Raw genomic sequence first — 25359 nt, 5'->3', positions numbered from 1 at the left:
GTGATACGAATAATTGTGCAAAGTTTTAAGCAGTAATTCCTTCGTGAAGTTTGAATTTAATCACGCATGATCTGCTCTGACACCCTATATTAATTACACCCCTAAGTTAGAAAAGCTGAGCCTATTCATTCATCCCCCACTTCCAATCGCTCAATTGAGCTGAAATTTTAACTGTGTAGAATTTTTTGTGATACAAATAGTTGTGCAAAGTTTCAAGCAGTAATTCCTTCGTGAAGTTTGAAATCGATCACGCATGATCTGCTCTGACACCCTATAATTACACCTAAGTTAGAAAAGCTAAGCCTATTTTTTCATCGTACACTTCTGATCTCTCAATTGATCTGAAATATTAACTGTGTATCATCTTTTGTGACACGAATAATTGTGCAAAGTTTCAAACAGTTTTCTTTCATAGTTTCCTTTCAGGGAATTCCAGCCATCTTCAGTGAAGTACTTTCGAAACCTGGTAGTGAGATGTTGAAATTCTTGTTTGGTAATTTGCAAATCCTTAACCTCCAAATCTTTTTCTTCTATTGAATACTTGCCAGAAACGACTTCAGGTATCAGTTCCTTCTCAATAATTTTAGAAAGCAAGTTCTGAATGTCTGATGGTACAGATGTACTAGCCAGTGGGTCATGGGTTAGTTTTGAATCGTTTATGTTTCGTTCTCCTGTGATGTGAAAGATAATTTCTTCCGCATTCATCATTACTTTCTTTATCTGATCACTTCCATAATTGAGCGGCTTCTTAAAAATAATTCCTTCAGGCAGTCCAGTAACTGTAAAACCACCTTTTTTGTAAGGAACTCTACTGCCAGGAATCCCACATGCTTCACCTAAAGTAAAATAAGAGACGGAAGGTTTTGTAAGTCTCCGATTATTGCAATCTGTTAACAAGTTGATGATGTACATGTATGTACCTGATAGATTTACCTGTATAATGTAACCGACAGGTTAAATTACATCATAAATTTACAAAAGGCTATTTTTACAATTCAAAAATATTAATCTATCATTATATAAAGTTATTAAAAGTGTAAAAAGTTCAGAAACTACCAAAGTCAAATAGGCCTAGAACTTCAAATCGATTGTTTACAGTTTTCCTTAAAATAATTATTTTGTATAGTTTTTAGTTCTAGTGTATTTCATTCTTCCATAGTTTCTTTCTACTTCTAATTATGTAACTAATGTCTTGTTATCGTAAGGACGTGCTTGTGCGAGAAAGGGTTTTGTAAGTTTCTCTATCAAGTGAATATTTAAAAAGGTTAGTTTAGGTGACTCGACAGCTTACAATTTTCGATTTTTAAAACACATAGCACTATATTTTAATATTTGTTTTGGTGACAAAAACATCTCAAGTTTAGCTGTGAAGGAGAAAAGATGACCACAATCCACCGCAATCATTCCATATAATGGATATTAATAATACCAATTGTACTTTCAACCATTGGATAAGTTCATGTGATGTAAATTCAAAGTGTGTGAGTTATTTTGCAGTGAAAGAAATCATCACAATATAATGTACAATTATTGAAAAATTTCGCTGTAATGTTCAACAAAAGTGCTTGTAATTTACAGTATATAAAATAACTTTGCCGACAGTATTGCTGCTCAAATAACCCCCCTCCCCCAAATCAATGTTGAATTGTTATGTTGAAGCCTTAGCGCATCTTGCCTGCGATATACTCTAGCATTTTCATCCAGGCAACATTGATTTGGAAGTGTTGGTGAGGGAGGGGTGTGGGAAGGGTGTGGTTGAGAGAGGGGGGGGGGGCGACGGCTCGTCACAATATTTTTGTCAATGATTGTATTTACTAATCCATTATGACCAAACAAAAGTCCCTTAAACATATAAATTATAAATTAGCTATATTTTAGTTCATCAATACAAAATAAATAATTAAAAGCCATGTTAAGATATCAATCTACAAGCAGTACACACGTGTAGGCAATCCTCTCTCACACAAGCGATCATTATTTTGGAAATAAGTGTGGTTTATACAAAACACTTACCATATTTCTCGTTGAACAGATTCTGGACATCGGCACGGGTATGTTGTTTGTCTTCCGCCGGGCGATCTGTGGAATTAATGTTGACTACTTTACTACATGTACACTACAGCAACTATGACACCAACAATACAGTATCAACAAAAGTAGTACAAACAAAACACACTGGAAACTCCAGGTAATATAGTCAATCAATTTTCCAAATGCTCCATTGCATTGTATTTAAAATTGTAAGGTACAAACTTAATAAATTACCGTAAATTACCGTATATTACTAGGCTTCTACATGTCAACTTTTAATAAAGTAGAGTAAAGTACATTTTAATAAAATTGAAAATTGATTATTAGGTATAAAATTGAATTTCTGAATTGGTAAAACGCCTATTTTGTTTGGAGTTACTATTGTATGATAGGCATAAGCTAAATTAATCTACAGTACATTTTAATACATTACCAAAGAATTCCATGAACTTTATTGCCACTGCTTCGTTTTGCATGAGAAACTGAACACCTTTGTTTGAACCATGCTGATTGATGTTCCCACTTGGTTCTATCATCACAACAGCCACCTCGCATCCCAGGTTTTCCAGATAAGAAATCTTTAAAAAAAAGTCTTCATAAATTGAATTGAAATTTACCACTTGGGTCTCCTCACCATCTTGAGAAGCAATGCAAGCAGTGAATTAATTGACCATATTCCTTATTCTTCATCTACTTTACATACCTCTTTCATGAGATTTTTTTTTGTCTTGGCAATGTGTTTTCGTCTTTCGTCTTCTCCCAGTTCTAGTGGACGTATTCTGTCAACCTGCTTGGCTTTGCTCTTCCAATCATTCTTTTCTTCAGCACTAAGAGCTTGCCATTGTGACGAAACAAATCTCATTTTCTCCGATTTTGAATCAATAGCCTTGCACAAGTCTATAACATAATGCAGTTAAACATACACATTAACTTCATTGTTATTTTAAACAGATGCAGGAGACACATACATAAATTAGAGGTATAAAACAGATTATACTTAGAATTGCAACCTGACTCCTTGTATGGCAGATAAAACAGCCAGTTGACTGCTAAATTTTGGTAAGCAAAACTCAATAACAAATAAAATTATGTTCTGTGAGTATCATATTAAATAAAAGTGTTTGAACTTTGGCATATACTAGTCTTGTTATTCCAGGAAATTTGTCATATTTTTTATGTGATGGAGTGTATAATTTGTTTATACAAAAGCCAGTGGCATGGGTTCAAATTCTAGCCGAACATTAAAAGTTTGAGAATCGTTGAGGAAGGTACTCCAACTGATTGCAAAAAGCTGTAAATGTTTAAGCCTCCATGTCCCCTCCAGGGGTTAATGAAAAATTGCAGACAAAGTCACAGAAAACTATGAGTAGGAATATGCACATATGGTTCTTGTTCTGCTGAATAATAAATAACATTTATTGACATTTATTCAAGAATTAATGAGATTTATTCAAGAATCATTCCATATTTCAAGGTACCATATTTTCTCAATTTAGCCCCCAGGGGCCTATATTACATACCTTAACTACCTACTATATCTAAAGTGTGGGGCTATGTGTTACCAAAACCATTAGAGGAATTTGAAGAGTCCTTTCTGGAATTTGAAAGTCAGAAAGATATTTTTCATATCAGGCAACAGTGAAAGAATGCAATACAGAACAAAGTGCAATATAACATGAATTTTTGTAATTGAGCCAAGGATAGTGATTTACAGAACAGCCAATTTTCAATCACTTTCCACAAACATTTGATGCAAAGTGTGAACATGCACAAGTCAAATTCAGAAACCTTTTGTAACTGAAGGCTCTAATAATTTGTACTAGTGATTCAATCAAGTGCAAGTGATTTTAAACTGCATTTCTTCATTGTAAACATCATAATAGCATGAATGATTTTAGTACTATACAACTGTCTTTTTAACTTCTGGTCTGGATAAGACACTCTACTGATTTCACTGGTAAATACTGGTAGATGTTGTACTGTAGGGCTTTAGGGCTTATATCTTTCTGATGGTTTCTGACAGGGCAGGCCCAAAAAATAGGCACCAGTCACTGTTAATTGACAGATAAAATTTTGCAGGTTCACTGGCAGATTCACTCACTTACTGGACATACTTGTGATCAGAGTAAAAAAGCAAAAACAATTGATTAAAAAGCTATGTAGTAGAAACAATATTTTTCATATATAAGATGTATTAGACTAGCTGGGTACCTACAATAATGCAATTAATGACATTTAACAAAAAGCAACAAGCTGTTATTTTATAACAACACACACACCCCCCCCCCCCGCCCCATCTAAAATGTTAATTATTCATGCATGTGTTCTCCTTTACCTAACAGATATGATATGGCAAAGCCTGAAAATTTTTATTGGGAAGAGAACATTCGACGGACTTTGGATGACATCAGAGCGTGCTGCTTGAAACATGAATATTCCTGTGAAAGGCCTCCTCTTCTCAATATTCCTGTAGAGAACATTATCCTGGATGAGCTCCATTTGATGTTGCGAATTACAGGTACGATTTAAACTGTTTAAAATTATGGTATAGCACGCAATTTAATTACATGGGAGATGAACCGGGAACAAAAAAATTATCCATGCAGCAAGTTTTGTGCATAGGAAGCACAATGTCAATGAAATTTGCCCCCGCAACATATCCCCTTGTGTACCGAAGCTTAAATTCAAGCATCTAGCAGAATGTTTTACCATAGTTAATGGAGCGAGATGGTTTGGAAACTCATAATTGGAATAACAATATAACTCATTATCTGTGTTAGTCAAACTTTTTTTATAAATCTGGTCCTTCACCGTCACGTGTGTGTTGTATTTTTGCCCAACTAACCAATGGCAATGTATTAAGAAAGTTAATTACCTATCCGTGACTCGAACAATAGGCGGTAAATTGAAAATTGTTATTGCTGGATTTGGTAAGAATACAATACACATGTGATGGTGAAGGACCAGATTTATGAATAAAGTTTGACTAACATGGATAATGAATTATATTGATATTCTAATGATTTTCCAAACCACCTTGCTCCATTCACTACGGTTTTACTATTCATCTTCACAGACAAGCTTTTAGATAATTTGGTGAAAGAAGCTTTGCAGAGGGATTACAAAGAAAATCTTAACAAAGCACCACGTGATAGGCAGTCACTAAATCTTCAAAACCTAGTTGATACTATTCGAAGTTGTGGAGTCTCATTTTCCGTGTGGGAAAAACTTGATGCTGATGGTAGAGGGAGTGGAGTTTACGACTTCACCAGCCTAATGGGAACCGATCGGAAAATTCTATTGGAAAAATTACCCATGAAGTTAGATGGTGTTATCGGTAATTCAACCAGCTCTGTCGTTATTAAGATTTGGAAGTTAGCTATCAATACTAAATGTTTTTTTTTTTGGATTTTAGTTGTCATTTAACTATTGGGTAAAATTGTCATAATGACCAATCAACTAAAATCTTGGACAAAACTGTTCAAACATCCCACTCCAATTTCAATGTTGCAACAGATGTTGTTTTGAGATTTCCTGTGGCTACATTGAATGCGGGGGGGGGGGGGGGGGCGTTATAGCTACTTTTGTCCAAGATTGTATTTTGCCATAAGTTTAGTCTTCAGGGGAGGTATATTATCCAGCATTAGAGCAAGAGTAGGAACAATTTGTACAGCACATTGGAGTGCATTGCATCTCATTCGGCATCATCTCTTTCAACAAGAAATTAGAAATCATAATCAGCATAACTGAATCCTTGTTAAAAGTAGGCCAAACTGTAAGTACCATCTACAAAACGAGCAGGAGCACTTTTTGACATATAAAACACGACGCGTAACCGAGTGTGAATAAAGCACAAACTACAAGTTTTGTAAATGGCTTAAAAACATCTGAGTTAGATCAGGGCACTGCCGAAATTATTTTCAAAAACAAATTTCTACATATAAAGACACTGGTTAAACATGCATTTCTTTTGAAATTTCTTCCTGAATTATTAATTAGTTTTTAATGTATATTATTCAATAGGATTTTAACCATCTCTACAAGGATTATATACAGAGGCAGAATTTGACAGATGCAGATGTCGATATTTATTTTGCTAAGGTAGCTATATCAGGTCTAGTTAGATAGGTAGGCATTAGTAGGTTGGCAGGTACAGTGCGTGTATGCATTGGTGAGTAGTTACCTTCAATTTACATTTTTAACCAATAATCTTCAGAGCATTGACAAGTCAAGTCAAAGAAAAAATAGGCAGGGCGAACTGGGGCACATTGAGGCTTAATGGGTTGGGTTTACCCATTCAGCCCCAGAGCTTCCCCATTGACAAGTAAACTCATCTGGCATTTGTAAAAAAATAAGTAGAGCACACTGGGGTGCATTGAAGGTTAAGGGTTAAAGTAGTTAAAACTTTCGTTATTTAGAGTATCCTTCAACTTTAATATCTAGCAATCTAATATTCATTTTTAATAATGCCAGGCACAAGCTAGGATTACACTGTTCTTATCCTTGACTGGAAAGCTGCAGGGCTATGGCAAAACAAACATCACGCCTTACATGCATGCGATGGTTTATCATGCACCAAAATTCATGAGGATTCATCAAGGCATTCGACATTTTTCTGGACAAGGTACAGTAAATGTATTGTCTGTACATATTATAAGTGATTATATTATCATCTTAAGCTGTGTTTTCCACAAAAAAATGTGACTACAGTTTTCTTATCAATAGGTGTCGAAAAACTTAACTACGATTGTAGAAGAGTTCACTTAGAAAAGTCTAATAAATGGGATGCCGCGAAAGATGTCCTGTTGGCTGAGGAAAGATTAAGGCTTTTGAGCAATGTACGAAGGACACCAAGACCGTATAAGAAAAAAACAGAGGAGTACTGGTCGACAACAATCCGGGAAAGTCGAAGCAAACGTGCACAAATTTGTAATCAAACTGCCCAGGCAGAAGATGTCGAAGACCAATCTGCTCTTACTGCCACAGAGCTTCAAATCCGTTTAAAAGATTTGGGCATCACGACAAGAGTTAGAAACGTCACAAGACTACAAGACATGTATCATATAGCTTTGCAGTCCAAATCAATGTAATATGAGCATGGCAGCACACTATTCTAAAGTATTTTGAAATCCAACAACAGCATAACCATATAAAGAATATTTGTGTATTTGGATATTGTTTATATTACAAGCTGTTTAAAGGCCGTGACGGTGTTACACGACACAATTTTTGCAATGCAATTCTACTTTTGAAAGATGTAAATTAGTGAAGAGTTTCAAAATGCATGTATAATGCATCAGTCAATTCCAACTGCGATCATACCCCCCCCCCTGGCGAACCCCTGGGAATTTGACTTTTAAAAAAATTGGTCAAATTCCCCCACTGTGCGGGCGAAAACGATCGTCAAATTCCCCTGGGCGTGGGCATGATCAAATGCCCCTCTGTTTGGCCTGACCAAAGATACCCAAAACTGTGAAAATGTAATGAATACCGAAAGAAAATAACTGTGTCCACCTCAAAGTGGTAATAAACTATTAAAATTAACGACAAGTATGTGTAAAGATGCTCTACATGATAACAAATTTGTTTGCGTGAAACCGCTAGCCAATTTTGTAGGACCGCGGACCGAGTCAAATGCCTGACGGGGCAGGCTCAGGTTCGCATCAAATTCCCGCCAGCGCGGGTTTAAACTCTGGTCAAGGCCCGGGGGGGATGAGCGCAGTTGGAATTGACTGATACATAAGAAAACATCAAGTGGAGTGTAATAAACACATATTTACAGCTCTCAAAAGTAGAATTGCATTGCAAGTTGCAAAAAAATTGCACTGTTTAACACAGCTTTAAGCAAGAGGCATTTTTGCTGTCTCTTGCAATTTATTAAACTAGGAGTTTGTCCAAGTCAAACGACAACATAACTATTTTAAGCAAAGTAAATAACTTAAGTTTATCTATGTAATAAAGATCTATATGTTATTTATGCTGCAAGCAGCTTTTGCAAAAGAAATTGAAATTTTTTCGAGTGGTATTTTTGGTGCCACTTGTAATTTATTATTCTTGGCAACAAAGTTAGAGTTTGCCCATGTTAGGACTGGTTTCACCTTGATGGGAAAGTCCACTTTAATGCCTTCACCATGTTGATTCATACTATAATACCAATTATCCAACAAGCCAGGCAAACGGCAAAAATCCTCCTTTTCATATAACATATGACCCTTGTGCTGCGATGGTATACCTTTGCCAAACATGACATATCTCCACACATCCAACTCCATGCTCGCATAAACAGCTGCAAAAGACTTAGATTTTAAACTTGAGGAAACTGCATGAGTGAAATCTCGGCAGGCTCTTTCCAATCTTTCCTGATTCGGTTTTAAGGGTTGCTCATAACTCCTAGATTCAAGAAACAAAGGTGTAAGTTACACCATCTAGATATTATTTAACAGCTCTTACTACCAAAAAATAAACACACAAAACTCTCACACCAAAAAACAAACTATATGGGATAGATAATTACCTCAAAAGAGCTGGAGTTAAATGGTCCGATGGTTCCCAGGAGCAACTGTGAAAGGGCCAACCTTTCCATTTTATAAGATATTCACAGTAGCCCTAAAAGAATGCAACACGTTATGATTAAGTTTTCAAATGCTGAAAGGAAAAAAAATCATCTATGATATGTAATATTAATATAAGTTAATATAAACCATCAATAGTATTATTAAAATATGAAGAAAAGTTTATAGTGCAGTCAAGGGCGCAAATAGTTTAATAATTGTGGGTACCATATTTGTGTACTATTCATGGTCACAAAACGTGAAAACAGCACTCTCAAAAGGAAATATGAATGATGCGGAACTATTATCAAACTGTTTGCGCTCCTGAAATATGTAGTTACAAGATAAAACATCAGGTAAAAGTAATTTAAATAATAAGCTTACACGAGATCGTTTTCTTCTCTCAATGATCCTTTCGACTGAGTAATACTTTTCGTTTCTTTTCTTTGGAAGAGTGTTGTATAAAACAACGGACGAACGTGAATTTAACTGCTTGTAATCGACAGGTTCTCTCACTCGTGGTCGCCATTTTTTATTTTCTCTTGCTAACTGCCGCTGCAAAAATGCCGGCGGGCGCATCGTATTTTCACACAGAAAACCGCTGCTATGCAGGCGCATGTCTCAAATTTCTGGCCATGATAGTATTACTACTTTTCGGCGTGTTTTGGGTCTTTTTCCAAGTATTTTGTCAATTACTTTGGCTATCCGATATCATCAATAAGGACTGTGTGAACGTAGCAAATATTACCTGGACTATTCCTAGACCTGGTCCAGGTCAGGTCTAGGCCTAAAGTGTAAACGCGACTTTAGTCCTCGCGCAAAATTATCCGTATACCTTGCTTTCTTCCGAATGTACAATCGTCGATCTTGGCGCCGTACAATTGCAGGTTTTTTCCAGAGGCAGGTATTTTCCAGAGCTTCATTGGTTGAGACAACAAAGTATATGCTTTCCCTTTGGACAATTAAAAATGTAAATTATCAGTCAATATGAATACAGATTTGCATAGTATTATAAATTTCTAGATTTATAATAGACTGATTTCTTTTCCGGATATAGAATGTGAATGATAGAGAAGTGCAACCACCAAGGAAAAAATATAAAAGCGCTTTCAAACAGACATCGTCAGATCGCCGTTTGTATGACAAGAGGAATTTAAAACAATTGGACAAAAAGGTACTATTTAGCAATATATACATACTTCATAAAATTCTGTCAAAGGTTAACCGTATAGGAAGAACTACAGTGTATAAAAACAACTGTAGTGACACTTTAGGCAAGTTATTCGAGTTGTCACCTAAACCGATTATTCACGAGTATAATATTAGACACGCAAATTGTGGTTGGTCAAATGTAAGTTTTAATTATTCGTTTTAGGGTGCGTCTTTACATTTTAAATGTAACTCGAGTTTTTTTCAGTTTTTTTCGAAAAATTTTCAGCCTGCTACTATTCAAGTCTAATGCAATTTTATTCTATGCACTATGTATATAATGTTAGTCAATCTGCTGGATCTGAGAGGATACCACTTACTTTAGCTTCCTAAGTAAATATGTTGATATAATTTGCATTTTAATTAGTAAGTTATTAATAAATTATTAAATCGTTAAAATTTTATATGTAGTTAAAAGAATGGTATAATTTGACAAGATGCCCAACTGTAGCCTTAACTTTGGTTGGTAATGTAATTTATTATTCCGGTAAGTAAGAATTAAATGTTACTATACATTAAAATTCAACAGTTATTAGAGAGGTTAAAATACACCGATTCACTGGTGTATCTTAACCTCTCTAATCTCTATTACTGAACGAAGTGAAGTATGAGACTCAAATTCGGCTGTAATTGACTTGAATTAGTAACGCAGTAGTGGTTTTTAGGAAGCTGTTCTCTTTATAGTATATTAGAAAGTCTTAACCCGACTGAGAAATGTTATAGTTTTAATAGTTATTTTTTACGGCAACATACAGTAGCTAGTATATTTTTTCTTAAGAGGAGCGTTTCGTTAAAACAGGGTCTTAAGCAAGAAAACGTGGCTCGTGTGCAAGACTGTCAAGCGAGACCTGACTTTGTATTGTGTGTTCATTCAGGATTAGGCGTTTCCTTGATCTCTGCGTTAAATTGGTATAGACTGCAGTATTGTAAGAACATCCTTATCATTCGAAGCTGTGCTATTCATATGTTTTTGTAATTACAGGGCCTCAACAATACAGACAATTTGCTACCAATAGCGACGTCCAAAGGATATTTACTTCTATGGTAGTTAACCAATCTCATAATGAATTTCCAGGTACTTATTATCTAACATAAAACTTGACTCTCAAACCTATAAGATACTCTATAGTGCATATTGTGTTTTTCATTGCCAAGTTTGTCCAGTAAGCATTTACGCGTGACAAAAGCTCTTACAACAATTTGTCCGCATACTGGAGGGACCTTTTCACGCTACAATCACAAGTGGCGCTCATGTCTCAGCTAGTTGATCCCGTGTGTGGCTAGCTTAAATCACTGCACATTGCATTTGTTTGTTAAGGCGACGCTGCAAACAAAGATTGCTCGACATTTCAATTGCCTGATGACTGGAGAGAGTATAATGTGGGTGCAAAACGAAAGATAGTAGTAGCGATGGTTACAAACAATGGTACGTTCTCTCCTGAAATATGGGTTTTCGTGTGTTTGGTGGCAAATACCTTCGATTTGCTCGTAGTCTGAAAGTTCTATTTTTAGTAAAACCCCTGGGGTACAACATAGGAATTTTGATAAATCATTTGTTATTTGGTTCAGCCTCACAAAACAATCACATAGTATTGTTTCCACTTTCAGTTGATAAACAAGCCAAATGGCAAGAAATGACTCGTCCGATTTGGTGGCCAGAAAGCATCCCGTTTGGTGACCCAAACAATCAGAAACCACGACTTACAGCCAGCCAGCTGCATGCCGTAATTGCTGGGTATAGCTCATATAGTGTTTCCAACGATAATGGCCGTGGTGTTGGTGATGGTGACGATCGTAGTAGTTTTGGTGGCGCTGATTTTAAGGACAGTGATATTTGTGGTTGTGATGATGATGTGGGCAATGATGGTATTATTGATAGTGTTGGTTGTGGTCTTCGTGAGGGTAATGGTGCTGACGATAGCGGTACTGCTGATGGTGGTGATGGGTGCGGGATTTTGGTAATGATGGTGAATTTAGCAAAGATGGTATTGAGGATGGTATAGGTAGTGGGTGTGATTTAGGTGGGTTGTGTGCTTCGACATCAACAAGCACCGAAGCAGTTTTGGAGATGAAAAATATTCTAAATGTAAGTTGAATTTTTAAAATGTACATGGATAGCTTTTATTGTATTGCCTTGTTACGCAAAATGAATAATTTATACGCTCTAAACAAGTGCCAATTATTTTAAGGCTTTAAAATACGAGGTTAGAAAATGCAATAATATTAGCAATCAATGTTAAGAAATACTTCCGTGACATTATGCGTTTTTTATAAGGGATGCACAATTTATGACGAAGATGACGAAAGGAAGATCCTTTCTTTTCTCAAAGGCGTGCGCGTCTGGTCAGATTTTGTGGCCGCCTTAGATGAATTGAAAAAGAGGCCGTCTTTTCAATCACGGGCATTTTTCGAACGACCTATTGAGGATCAACAATTCACTGACAGTTGTAATGTTGACAAAAGGTAATAAAAAATAACGAGCGTTTGTATTATCTAATGCTCAGAATCATATTTTAATATAGGCATGAAAACTAAACTCAACAAATTACTTTTAGACAAGATATAACACAATATAAAATTTATTGGCTAACGTTTTGTTGTAGTGTTTCCTTGCATGTCTTCTTTACTATTAAGTTTAATTGCTCGGAAGATGTTGTGAACTTTCAGGCAGTTTGAATTTGACATATCGTCCATAAGTTTCTCTTTCAACACATTTAGTAAAGCCTAGACCCTAATTATTAAAACTGTTAAAATAAATTCAAAAAACTAAAACTTAAAACCATGGCAAATAAAATATATATTTCGCTGATTCTCAGCCTCTTCAGTTTGACGCCATGTTAAATAATAATTATTATTATTATTATTATTGTCAAATTCAAACTGCCTGAAATTATCGAACTCTTTCCTTGCTTCGACAAACAAAATTGCTGAGAGATGTTGTGAACAATACAACGAAATGTTATAAATTTTATACTTTGTCTCATGGTCATCAAGCTTGTTTACATAAACTGTAAGTTGAATTAGAGATTATTTCAGAACAAAATCTCGTATTTGGCTGCAGTTTGTGTATATACATTCATACATGCAGTACTGTTCACGCAGCTTTTTTTGTTATATGTATTTGTTGCTGTACTTTGCACCTAAAGAGCGAATGCGAAGATATTTTTCTCTTAATCTTGGCAATAGTGTGCGTTGTGACGTTCCAAAAAAGGTGTTACAAGACGGTTGGGAACCAGTGACGATTACTGGCGATGGAAATTGCTTTTTTCGGGCGATTTCGAAAGTAATAACTGGGAGTGAGAGGAGTCATCTGCGGTTCAAATTGTTAATGCTTCTCCGTGCTTGTTCAGAGGAACAAAATTTTCGGAAGAGTGTTCAAGTATGTCATGATTGAAAGAATACTACACATGCGTGACCTTCTCATTACTTAATTCTAATTCAGTTAAGGTTGTCGTTTGTCGTTCTAGGTTTTGGTGGTTTAGTGCTGTGATAAATAGATCAATTAGCGAATTTCTTATTTTCAAAATAGTTTTCAATCGATGATGACCTTCCCTTGTTTCTCCAAACAATAACGGAGGACGAGGTATTGAAGAACATCCCCGCAGACTTGTCAAGATGACCAGTTTACATACGTATACAGGGAAGAGGTTATGCAAACCGCTATCGATGGTCGTTATTCTGGTGGGTAACTTTTCTACCGAGAAACTTATTTCCAATAGTTGATTAGAATTTAAACCTATAGATATTACACATATTATATACATATTATATAACCATAACTTCTTGTTTATTGTGTAGGTTCTGCTTTTTTTATTCGACCTTTTATCTCGACTTGCAAAGCTAGTTGACATGTTCAAACGAGAAAATATCGCCTTAAGCAGCTAGGCTTGATGAATAATGGTCAAGATTGCCTTAATCTAAATGATGTATTACTTTCTTTTTGACAGAAAATTCGATAATTTAAGTCTGTATTTCATTAAGTAGCTATATACTTAAACAAGCAGAAAACTCAGTTCAAATCACCATTTTTGCAAGTATAAATGGTTTCTTTATACTTATATAGTCTACCTGTATATTTTGCCACTTATTCCAACAGTTAATAATGTCATAACTAATTTTACATTATATTACATGTGATAGGATATCTCCAAATTCTTATAATGGCGGATACACTGCAGCGGAGGATTATCCAGCATTGCACAGCAACTGGAATGGAACTTTATGATAGTGAGGTTATACCTTTAGATATTCCTGCAAATGTCCCTCCTATTCACATCCTGTGGTGTTCCCTTAGCGGTGGCAAGCGAAACCATATTGTCCCACTACAGAAATGCAAAGATAAAAATGGTATGAAGTCAAGTTTTCATTGTCTAATTTTAAACGGCATGGATATGTACAAAAATTATGCATGCTCTTTACGAAATTCTTTGATATTATTCTCTGGACTTTTATCTTATGAGAAGTATTTCTTTCCAATCTTTTAATCCTTTTATGAAATGAAGTATATGCCAGCATTTTCTTATCATATAAAAGCTGTCAATCCTTGTCACTTGCATGTTGAAAAATTAAATCATTAAAGAAATTGCAAATTCTTTCACTTTGGATAATTTCTTCTGAATATTTTTTTTTAGAATTTAACACTTTTTGCAAATCCTTTGTTGGTGTGTGTGCAGCCGGAGCCTTTTGTCAATATGAAATGGATTTAGAGAAGGGAGAAAAAGTAATGTGGGTCTCGTGTGATCGCTGTAGACTATGGTTCCATAAGGGATGCGTTTTCTTCAGACCACCACGGAAAATGAAGAAATCCTGGTTTTGTGGGTGCAGCACACAAGACGTCGAAATATCAAATTGGTGCGTTTATAAATGGCAATCATATTAAATCAGCTGCTGTATATAAAAATACTAATTACGCATAAATGATGACCATTCATCATTAGCTATATCATACTGCATGTAGATGCAAAATATTTCTTATATATAATGTTTTCCACGTGACGTTATGTTGACACACGTTATGTTTATTTATTCCCTTTTAACTTTTTCTACAGTCTGGTACACTTAAGCCCGGTTGATCTGGAAACATTTTGCAAGGAAAACAGATTGCAGGTATGAAACCATTTAAAAAAATAATTATTAGAAAAACCAATTTACAATTTTAAGTATTTGATATATAATTTAATGTTTTTAAAACAAAGTTTGAGTGCCAAATAATTAGTGGTTGTCTACGTAAAATATCACGCATTACCCCGAACAGAAAGATTCATGTGCGTGCATTTTACTTTATTTTTACCATACCCGAGCATGTGTTTCTACTTAGAGTTTTATCCAGGACATCGTAAAGGGGGCGATAAAAAGTCGTCGTTTTGATTACCTGAAGAAGCGTTCTCCTTATTCTTTAAAGCGTGCGGCAGGATTGGTCATGAAAAACGATGACACAGTTAGTTTCCAATTTCAATGATAACAATTGAAGTTTGCAACTTATCCAATGGAAGTGCATCAATAATGCGCAGACCAAAATCTTGTTGTGATCACTTCTGTGTGTATATATATGTCTTATACCTGTAGATTGAATTCTTAACAAGCAAGCTGCTAAAGCAGTTGATTGCTCGAGATGATTGTTGGCCTCATGACGTTGAACGGTCGAGGAGTAATAAAGTTTACTTTCAATTAGATGTACTGGTGCCCGAAGTAAGTTAGATAAGGTTAAACTAAATTGTATATAGGACATGAAGAGCGTTTATTCTCAACTTGATTCCTCAACGTCCAAACATATGGTTCAGTTCAGTAACAATGCTTTCTTTATTTTAGATCAACATATGGATTATGTCTTTGAATTCAAACGTCAGTCGATGCAGGGCTGAAGAAGTACTTTATAAACGTTGCCGAAATTAACTCTCTGGTTTCATCGTCAGAACTGTTGCATGCACTAAATAAAAAAACTTCTGAACTTATTACATGAAGTTACCTTTTTCACTTCTTCCAAATTCAAAATATTGAATTACATTCTAACTCCTAGCTATCTATATATTTTTATAATATGTATTTTTAAGTATATTTCACTAAGATAATTATGGCTTTTTTCTATGCTTTATACGCTCACTATGAGGTTAACGTCAAATACAAAAAGCTGCATACGCCTCAAGACAAGAGCAGACAAGACTGCATGGAATTACCTAAACTTGATGCAGCAGCCTCGGAAAAAAATAACGTGTAACCAGGGTCTTATATTACGTTAAATTGCCGGAAGAGACGTCAATCCAGTAAACTATTCCCAAAAGCTATTAAACGAAGCTGGTTATAAATTTGAACAAAATTTGTCGATATTTAACCATGCATGATATATAAGTAAAAAAGAGCTCCTCAGTCCAGGAAACAATATTGTTATGTTAAAAATTCTTACCCAAAAGCTATTAAACGGAGACGGTTAAATTTGAACAAAATTTGTCGATATTTAACCACGCATGATATATAAGTAAAAAGAGCTTCCCAATCCAGGAAACAATATTGTTATGTTAAAAATTCTTACCCAAAAGCTATTAAACGAAGCTGGTTAAATTTGAACAAAATTTGTCGAACTAGTGAAAAATAGTGGATTTAAGCGGGAAAACTTGAAGAATCGTAACAAAATTATAGTTAAATATAGGTTTCACATTATAACGCGACAATACATTTATGTAATAACAATATACGCACCATTACACTTTATCGTTTCATTGAAAATATATAACTTTACGTTAGGAACTAGCCAGCCTTTTTCTCTCGCGCATTCGTTCGACCACAGAGATGAACAGGAATGACAATGGGTGCTTACACAATTATCACCACCTGGTATAATTTGATATGAGCCCGTTTTGTTGGTAGGTAGGAAAGATTTTACATCTCGCATAAAGCGAGTGTTGCAGATTTCAGCATTAAACATAATTTTGAGCTTTGATAGGCATACCGGGATCGAAGGAGGACGTCTAAAAGGTCGTTCAAAGAAAACTTGTCGAAGTAAAGGAAATGACTCGTCATCTTCATTAAGCTTGCTCTCCACAAATGAAACATGGGAACAGCTGTGCGTGTCGTATTTGCACGAGAGGCATTTAAGCCCATGCTGATCCGACCCAACAAACGCATATTCGCCACGAAAACAAGCGCAGACCACATTCTTGCTGCATGGTAATTCAAATATATCATCCGTATTCTGTGAATAAAATGTACTAACATGTAGCCCTAGTTGTACCCAATTATACAATATGTAGACTGTAGTCATAGGCGTACGGGGTCTACTTTTTAGAGGGGCAGTTAACATTTTTCATATTGAGAAACTGAGAAATATAAATTCAAAAAATTTCATACTTACAAAATAACCGTGATCATTATAGTGAACATCATTAGCTAAAAAGATATGAGAATGGTAAAGTGGTTATAATATTGTAAACTAATGTATTAAATGTGGTAATAACACTAAGTCTGAGAAAACAATTCAATCAATCTCTTTTAATCAACCTTTACATGGCATTTATGGACGTAATTCAAAATTATAAAGTCATACCTACAACACTCTCCGGTAATGTGCCATCAACTGCTTCTACCACACCAATGAACCTTTCAACAACAATGCAGTGGTCACATGGATTAGACCGGTTTTTAACTCTAAAATAAAACACAATTACGGTGCAGTGCGACTTAAAAATGCATTTCAATCAATGTCATGTGGCTATATATAGCAACTATAGCTATAAATTAACATACCACAGTCTATTATAATATTTATTACCTTCAAGTGTTCCTTGTAAATATACATTTAAAGACAAAAGATAATTAGAACGATTTATGTCACAGGAACATCTGTACACCCAGCAGAGAGTATCGCCGAAGTTGTGCAGAGAACGTTCTACTAAGACAAATCTGTCTTCCAAGATTATATGAAATAAAACTTTTGAATGAGATGTATACAGCTATAATTTCCTAATGAGATTGTTCTCTGCAAACTATAAACATGAAACTTTGAGCATATAGTTAATACCAGACAATTAAAGACTTAGACTATTATATAAAGTCTCACGATGACGAATATGCCGCCATTTTTGGGGTACTTTTCCTCAAAACATGAGACCTCATAACGGCCTCAGTCTTTAATTTTTAGGCTGGAGTTATTCTTCCAATGGTCTGTTGATTCTAAAAAAATTGCTTTTTATCTTGTTATAACTTTTAAAACCCGTTTGAAAAAATTGAAAGTACCCCAAAACATCATCGTGAGGAAAGGCTAATTGCATACTATAGCATATTTGTAATGTTTATTGTTTTATACATGCATAAAATCTATGATGGAAAATGTAATTTTCATGTGCAGGTGATTATGCTGTTAACAGTTATAAGAAAGGAGCGTGAAACTTCAGTGATGATGTGAAATAAAAGTAACCTTTAATAGCCCTTTAGAAACATCAAAATCCAGTACAGCAAAAGCTGTTGCAGAATCTTTCGTTTATTCTGCCTTTCTGGTTCATCAAACGTTCACACTCGAAGGGACTGTATATTCTGATTTATTATCGATAGATTACATTTCATTTTGCTATATACAATGGGTCATTATTTGGTATATCCCTATATCATATTACAATTACTAGTTAGATCACATTACCCAAATCAGATATTTTACATAAAGTTTTACTACATATTAACTCGCGCTCCGTGGACTGGTGTTCTGCGCTGGGAACTTACGACACCCCACCCACCTTGATTCATACACGTCTATGAATCAAGCATCGCCTTTGTTTTCGCTTTTGAAATTATGGCTGCCGCTCGTCTTGTTCGTTCATGCTGGTCTCCCTCCGGCTTAGCTGTAGGGATGTCCCTTTCCTCCCTTTCCCCACCCGGTCGAGATTGAACTTCCAATGGGAAAAGCTTCTTAATTGGTCTGTTTAAGAAGCGTGGTTTTCCTTTACCTGCAAGCCTAACCTTTGCTCCTCTAACTTCCTTATCCTTCCCTACAATTAACTCTTCTACTACTGCTAACTTCCAGGTACATCTTTTCTCGCCTTCTCCGAACACCGTCACTACATCTCCTTTCTGGACCTTCCTTAACTTTCCTCCGTTTGTGCACTTGTGAAACTCTCTAAGTCCCGTTAAATATTCGCCCTTCCATCTTTTCCAAAAGTGCTGCAACTTTAACGTTACATATTTAAATCTCTCCCCACAGCTACTCGCTCCTATGACTACCTCATTCTGTGAAATTAAATGTATTGCTCTACCATATATCAAGTGTGAAGGAGTTAACACTTCTCCTTCCAGCTCTTCAAATACTTCTGTTAGTGGTCTCGCATTCAATGTGCCTTCAACTTCAACTAACACTGTGCTCAGCTCATCAAGGTTTAACTTTGCATTCCCTAACACCTTTCTAAGACACCTTTTCACACTGCGCACCATCCGTTCAAAGAAGCCTCCCCACCAAGGTGCTCTCTCTAAGTTGAATCTCCATGTTATTCGTTTGGCTCCTAATTCCGATCTGACTTTCGGCTCATTACAAATCTTCCTCAATGCTTTCTCCGCTGCCTTGAACGTTTTAGTGTTATCGGAAACTATAAGACTGGGTGCCCCTCTCCTAGCTGCAAATCTTCTCAAACAGCATAAAAACGTATCCGCTGATAAGTTGCACACTAATTCTAAGTGTATTGCACGGGTCACGCGCATGAAAACAAGGCAATATACACTTTGTTAGAACAATTACCGGACTGTTTGACAAAAAGCGGACCTGCAAAGTCGACTCCGACTTGCGAAAACGGCGCGGCCTGTCTGACTCTAAATTCTGGCAAGTCTGCCTGTGGTGCTCTGCTATACGCTTTTCCTTCCAATCTTTTGCAAGTTACACACTGGCTCACAATTCGTTTACCAGCTGCCTTCCCTTAACTACCCAGTATTTAGTTCGTAGCCTGCACAGCGTAGCACGTACACCCGAATGGTGCACTTTCTGATGGCATTTTCGGACAATCAACTCTGTCAGTCTATGTTCTTTTGGCAGGATAATTGGAAAACAGTTGTCAATTTCTAAATCTGAATTTTTTAATCTACCTTGGCTCCTAAGGACCCTCCTCTTCCTTCAACCTTAAACTCACACTGAGTTGGGTGAACTTCTTTTCAGTTTTTAGTTCTGCCTGTGCTTCTTTAATCCAAATTTTTTCGGCTTCAATTATTTCGGCAACTGAAAGAGCCCCAGACGCCTATCGACTCTCTTACTCCTGCGCTAGCATTACGTAGAGAATCTCATCACGCATGCTGTCACTCCAAAAAGCTTCTCTGAACTACTAAATTTGTTAATATCAATCACATCTTTCACACTACATTGTCTGTCTGCCTGTACAATCATCGTTGCTACCTGGCGTTCTTCCTCTACCACCGTCTGACTCTTCCCCGCACTCTCAAACTTAGGCCATTCTTCTTTGGGTTTTGTAAGCCATTTTGGTCCAGACCACCACAACTGGTTACCTCCAGTTGTGTACCTAATTCACCCCTTGAACCTACATCGGCTGGATTCTCTTTACTCGGACAATGTCCCCAGTCTCCTTTCATTGTCAGTTTTAAAATCTCATTCACACGATGAGCTACGAATTGCTTCCATTCACCTCTATTCTTTATCCAGTACAGGGCTGTCATGCTATCAAGCCAGTAATAAGTAGAATCTATCCTAATCTGGTTTTCAAATGCTTCCTTAACTGATTTCACTACTTGTGCAAGGAGTCGTGCTGACATCAACTCTAGTCTGGGTATGCTTGTTTGTTTCAAGGGTGCTACTCTAGCCTTGGAGGTCAATAACCGAACATATACCCCAAACCTCGTTTGACACACAAAATAAACAACAGCGCAATATGATTTTTTACTTGCATCCCCAAACCCATGTAAACTACACTCTAAAACCTCCTCTACTGGACTGGCATACATACAACGGGGTGTACTATCTCCTTAACTTCTAGAAGGTCTTTAACCCAGGCTTCCCATTTCCTACGCGTTTCCCCGGCAAATTCCTCATCCCAATCAATTTTTTCCTTACAGACTTCTTGAAACAAAATCTTTGCATACACAATTATTGGACTAATTATTCCAAGCGGATCAAACAGACTAGCTAGTACACTTAACAAACTTCGCTTTGTTGGTGGCAATGCCTTTGCCTTTTCACCTGACCTAAATACTTCAAATTTAAATTCATCCTCGTAATTATCCCATACTGCCCCAAAACCTTATGGCATTTAGAGTCGGCCCCCTTTGTTCCTAATGAAAACTTTGCATAAGTCTCACTCTCTCCCCCGCCATCTGGGTTTGTCTTATCTATCCCTCTCTCTTTCCGATCAATCTGGTCACTCAATGCTTTGCTATTTGTTAGCCATTTCCTTAGATTAAACCCTCCTTCTGCCATCCTAGTCTTTGTATTCTCATACAACTTAAATGCTTTTCCTTCACTTCTCTCTCCACTGACCAGGTCATCCACATAAAAGCTTTCAAGAACCTTACGTACAAACTCTGGGTCTATTTCTTTGTACTTTGAGACATGATGCCTCAAGGTGGCATTGAGTAAAAATGGCGATGAGTTTAATCCGAATACTACACGGCAAAATCTGTAAACCATTACCTCCCTATCGCTGCTTGCAATCTCATTCACCCATAAAAACCTCAGAGAGTCTCGGTCTTCCTTGTCTACCTCTACATTTAAAAATGCCTTTTCGATGTCTGCTACTAATGCTACTCTATTTTCTCTGAAACGTAACAATATACTGTAAAGCAATGGATTGAGCGATGGTCCAACATGCAAACAGTCGTTAAGCGATGTTTTAGATTTTATTCCTTTCAGGACGCGTCATACACTATGCGTACCTTAGTTGTCACTGCATCTTTACGAATTACTGCTTGGTGAGGTAGATAATGAACTTTGCCTGCTTTCTCAAGACTTGGTACCTGCTCTATGATTCCCTGCTCTGCCTGATCTCTTATTATCCTATCGTACTCTTTCAACAATTCTGGCTCCTTTTCCAGTCGTTTCAACTGGCTTTTCATTCTAGCAAGACTATTCATGTAATTGTCTGGAAGATTGTCATGATCCTCCTTCCAGGGCAGTTTTACTGAGTATCGATTACCTGTGAATGATATTCCATCAAGAAATGTTTCATGAACTGTGTCCTCTTCAATTATACCCAATCCTTCAAAACTCCAAAGTTTTTCCACATTACTTTCTAAGCTATCTCTATCCCATTTCGTTGTCTGCCCCACAAAGTTCACCTGAGTCACTCCAGCACCTTCTATCTCTCTTCCCTTAAGAGGTCCTGACAACACCCATCCCAACTCAGTTTGTATAGCTACGGGCTCCCCTGTCTTACCTTTCTTTGTCTCACCTGTTTGGAAATTCCAAAGATAGTCTGCCCCTATCAAAACGTCTACCTCTAATTCTTCCTGAAAATTCACCACATCTGAGAACCATACCCCCTCTAGATGCGAATAATTCTTTCTAGCTAATTCTACGTGACTATTCTGCACAGTGCAAATTTCTGGTACCACATATGCTTCTATTGAGATAATCTTATCCCCATTAACAGGCTGAAGTTTAAGCTCGACCACTTCCCTTTGTTCAGCCTTCGTGCACTTTTGACCGAACGTATTAATGCCTAGAAATTCCCTTCTTAAACCCCGTGGATTAACAAGACTCGCTGCATGCGATGTAACGAAAGAGCGATGACTTCCCCCATCAAAGAGTACCCGGACCTTAGCCACCCTCTCACCCGTTAATACCCCGCGCGCAGTTTGCAAGGCAACCAGACCACCTGTCCCGGCAAGCAAGTTATTACATGGGCTAGCTACATTATTGTTAACCTTAGTTGATGGGATTTCTTCATTCTTACAGGTCTCTTCGTCTTTCAGAGACGCATCACATAGGGCGACATGATGCATTCGGTCGCATTTTCGACACTTAATTTTAGAACTACAATTACTGGCTCTATGGCCCTTAATTAAACATTGAAAACATCTACCATACTTTAAAGCTAGGGTCTTACGTGTTTTTGGATCCTTGACTCCATCACATTCTTCGTGCGCGTGGTTCTTTAAACAGAATGCACAACTCTTTTTCTCTTGACCAGCCAGCAACGCCGCCTCTGTCGCGTTATCTAGACCCCCAGTTGGTTTCCTGCTTTGATTTCTTTCATACTCCCGTTCCGTTTTAGTCGCCACCGCTTCGTGCGCCTCTCGCAGTTCTAACTCCTTCTCAAACGCATCCAACATTTCTTGCATCGTCCACTCAATGAAATCAGTTCCTCGGGTGATCATAAGCCGAAATTGTTCAGGCATCTTCTCCAATATGGCCGGTACAACAATAGTGGAATACGATTCTTCTCCCACGCCTAAGGATTTCAACGCGCGGTTGTGCGCTTCGCAGCTGTCATATAACTTCCGCAGCCTTTGAGTGTCCCTTTCTCTAAAAACCGCAGGCAGTTGAATGAGGTCATTCATATGTGTGCGTTGAATTGCACTTCTTTTCTCGAATCGTTTCTTAAGCAGATCCACCGCGCACTGATAATTCCTTGCTGTTAATGACAGACCAGCGATGGTCGATTTTGCCGGCCCTTCAAGGTATCCGCGTAGATATGCAAATTTGTCTACGTCCGACAATTGATCATTGTTATCGATCGAACTCGAAAAACTGTCCCAGAACTCTGGCCATTCGCAAATTTTCCCCCCAAAGTTTTTCAACCGTAACTTTGGTAACTTTGCTCTTATGATTTTGCCCGTGCTTTCAACCGATGTTTGGCTTTCGTTCAGCATCTCATTGTCATTGATCGCCACGGGTTTTGTCGTTGTCAATTCTAATTTACCGAACGCGTTGTCCATTTCAAGTAAAAGGCGTTCAAGTTCTGCGATTACTTCGTCTGCTTCTTCTATCTCCTTTGCCATCAATTCATCCGCCGCTTCTTCTTTCGACTCGCTCAGGGCATCGATGATTTTCGTGTCAAGTTCTCTTAAGACTTTGAGCTTTTCCTTCAAGGAGCTTTGACTCTGTTTCAGCCACACGACGTCTTTCTCTGGACTCTCATCGCTTAACTTAGCGATCGCTTCGACTATCTTTGCCACAAGCTTCTTCGTAGACGACCTTTGCCCACCTCGTACGCGTCTTTTCTTAGCTAGGTCATCCATGTGTTCGATCTAGGTCGTTGTGCGGCGACTGCCATGCGAGTCTAACTAACGTTTCCACAATCCGCTTTAACTATCCAGCATACAATCCGGCTCGAAGGACCACTGTGTTGCAGAATCTTTCGTTTATTCTGCCTTTCTGGTTCATCAAACGTTCACACTCGAAGGGACTGTATATTCTGATTTATTATCGATAGATTACATTTCATTTTGCTATATACAATGGGTCATTATTTGGTATATCCCTATATCATATTACAATTACTAGTTAGATCACATTACCCAAATCAGATATTTTACATAAAGTTTTACTACATATTAACTCGCGCTCCGTGGACTGGTGTTCTGCGCTGGGAACTTACGACAAAAGCCATAAAAGTCAAGCCAACAGGAATTGCTGCATTTGCTCTGCATACTTCAGAAAAGTAAGAATCATTACTGGAAATTGCACCAACATATTGATTTCTGAATGTCGATGACTCTTCTTCAGTCTTTAAAAAAGAGTCAAATGTACAGCTATTATTTGCATTAAAACAATAATATTTTTTAATTTTTTAAAATATTTTTAACATATCACTAGAAGGTTTGCTTCAATTAAGATCTCAGTTTAAGCCACATTACAGTACCTGTCATAATAGCCATTTATTAATTTGTTTCTAGGGATTAGTAAAATTAAGTAGACATACTATTTTGCAGTAAGTAACAACTTCCACATTGACCAGCATAATTATGCACCTACATAAATGAACATGCCCTTTCCCTAGAAAATCTGCAAAAACATAACTATTGTTATGTGACTAGACAGTACCAGAGTCTCAATTGATAGGAGGCAAAAGAAAATATTCCAAGCTTAGAATTAAGATTGAATTTCTGAACCCACTGCTGTAATTAATTGTAAGATGGTAATTTGAACAGCATAAAAATAAGCTCAGTTCCAGGCTGGGCATGCAGCAGCCACTATACTACCACTGCAAGCCACAGTACCAACTGTAGTAATTACCTACTGACACAGCCTGCCCTACATATATTTTTTGACAAACACCAGTATTTTACTTGTTAGTGGGGAGCTCTGGAACTTAATGGGTTAATCTATATACTCTGCACATATTTTACCATATCTAGTTGACTTTCATCTTCACAAAAACTACTTGCTCCTGAATCTGGTAAGAATATAACAAAGTTAATACATTGCAAATCAATAAACTTAATTGACTGTGATAGAATAGTACAATATAAACTGTACTTTCTTGACAAGCAAGACCAGAAAGTTTACTGTTAGCATGAAACTGAAAAAACATTATAAATAAAGGATAAAAGCTATGGTGTAATAATGTACAACATAGGACTAATTAAAATATTTTAGATTTAATAGAATCCGACTGTCCATTTAAGCGAGGCTTTAGTTCTTTAATGAAAA

At 36.9% G+C, this 25359-nt stretch overlaps 1 protein-coding gene across 1 annotated transcript; it reads right to left on the bottom strand.

The window, feature by feature from the left end:
- Positions 1-21611: 21611 nt before the first annotated feature.
- Positions 21612-23945, bottom strand: LOC114535340. The gene has a single exon (XM_028556702.1). It carries the CDS (start codon positions 23943-23945, stop codon positions 21612-21614), a length of 2334 nt encoding a protein of 777 aa, XP_028412503.1.
- Between the last annotated feature and the right edge of the window lie 1414 nt (positions 23946-25359).

Source organism: Dendronephthya gigantea, unplaced genomic scaffold, assembly GCF_004324835.1.
Source record: "Dendronephthya gigantea isolate DGI-Jeju-01 unplaced genomic scaffold, DenGig_1.0 000116F, whole genome shotgun sequence".
In the NCBI taxonomy this organism is placed as follows: Eukaryota; Metazoa; Cnidaria; class Anthozoa; order Malacalcyonacea; family Nephtheidae; genus Dendronephthya; species Dendronephthya gigantea.
The sequence above is the reverse complement of the archived record's forward strand: the minus strand, read 5'-3'. Positions and strand labels throughout refer to the sequence as shown.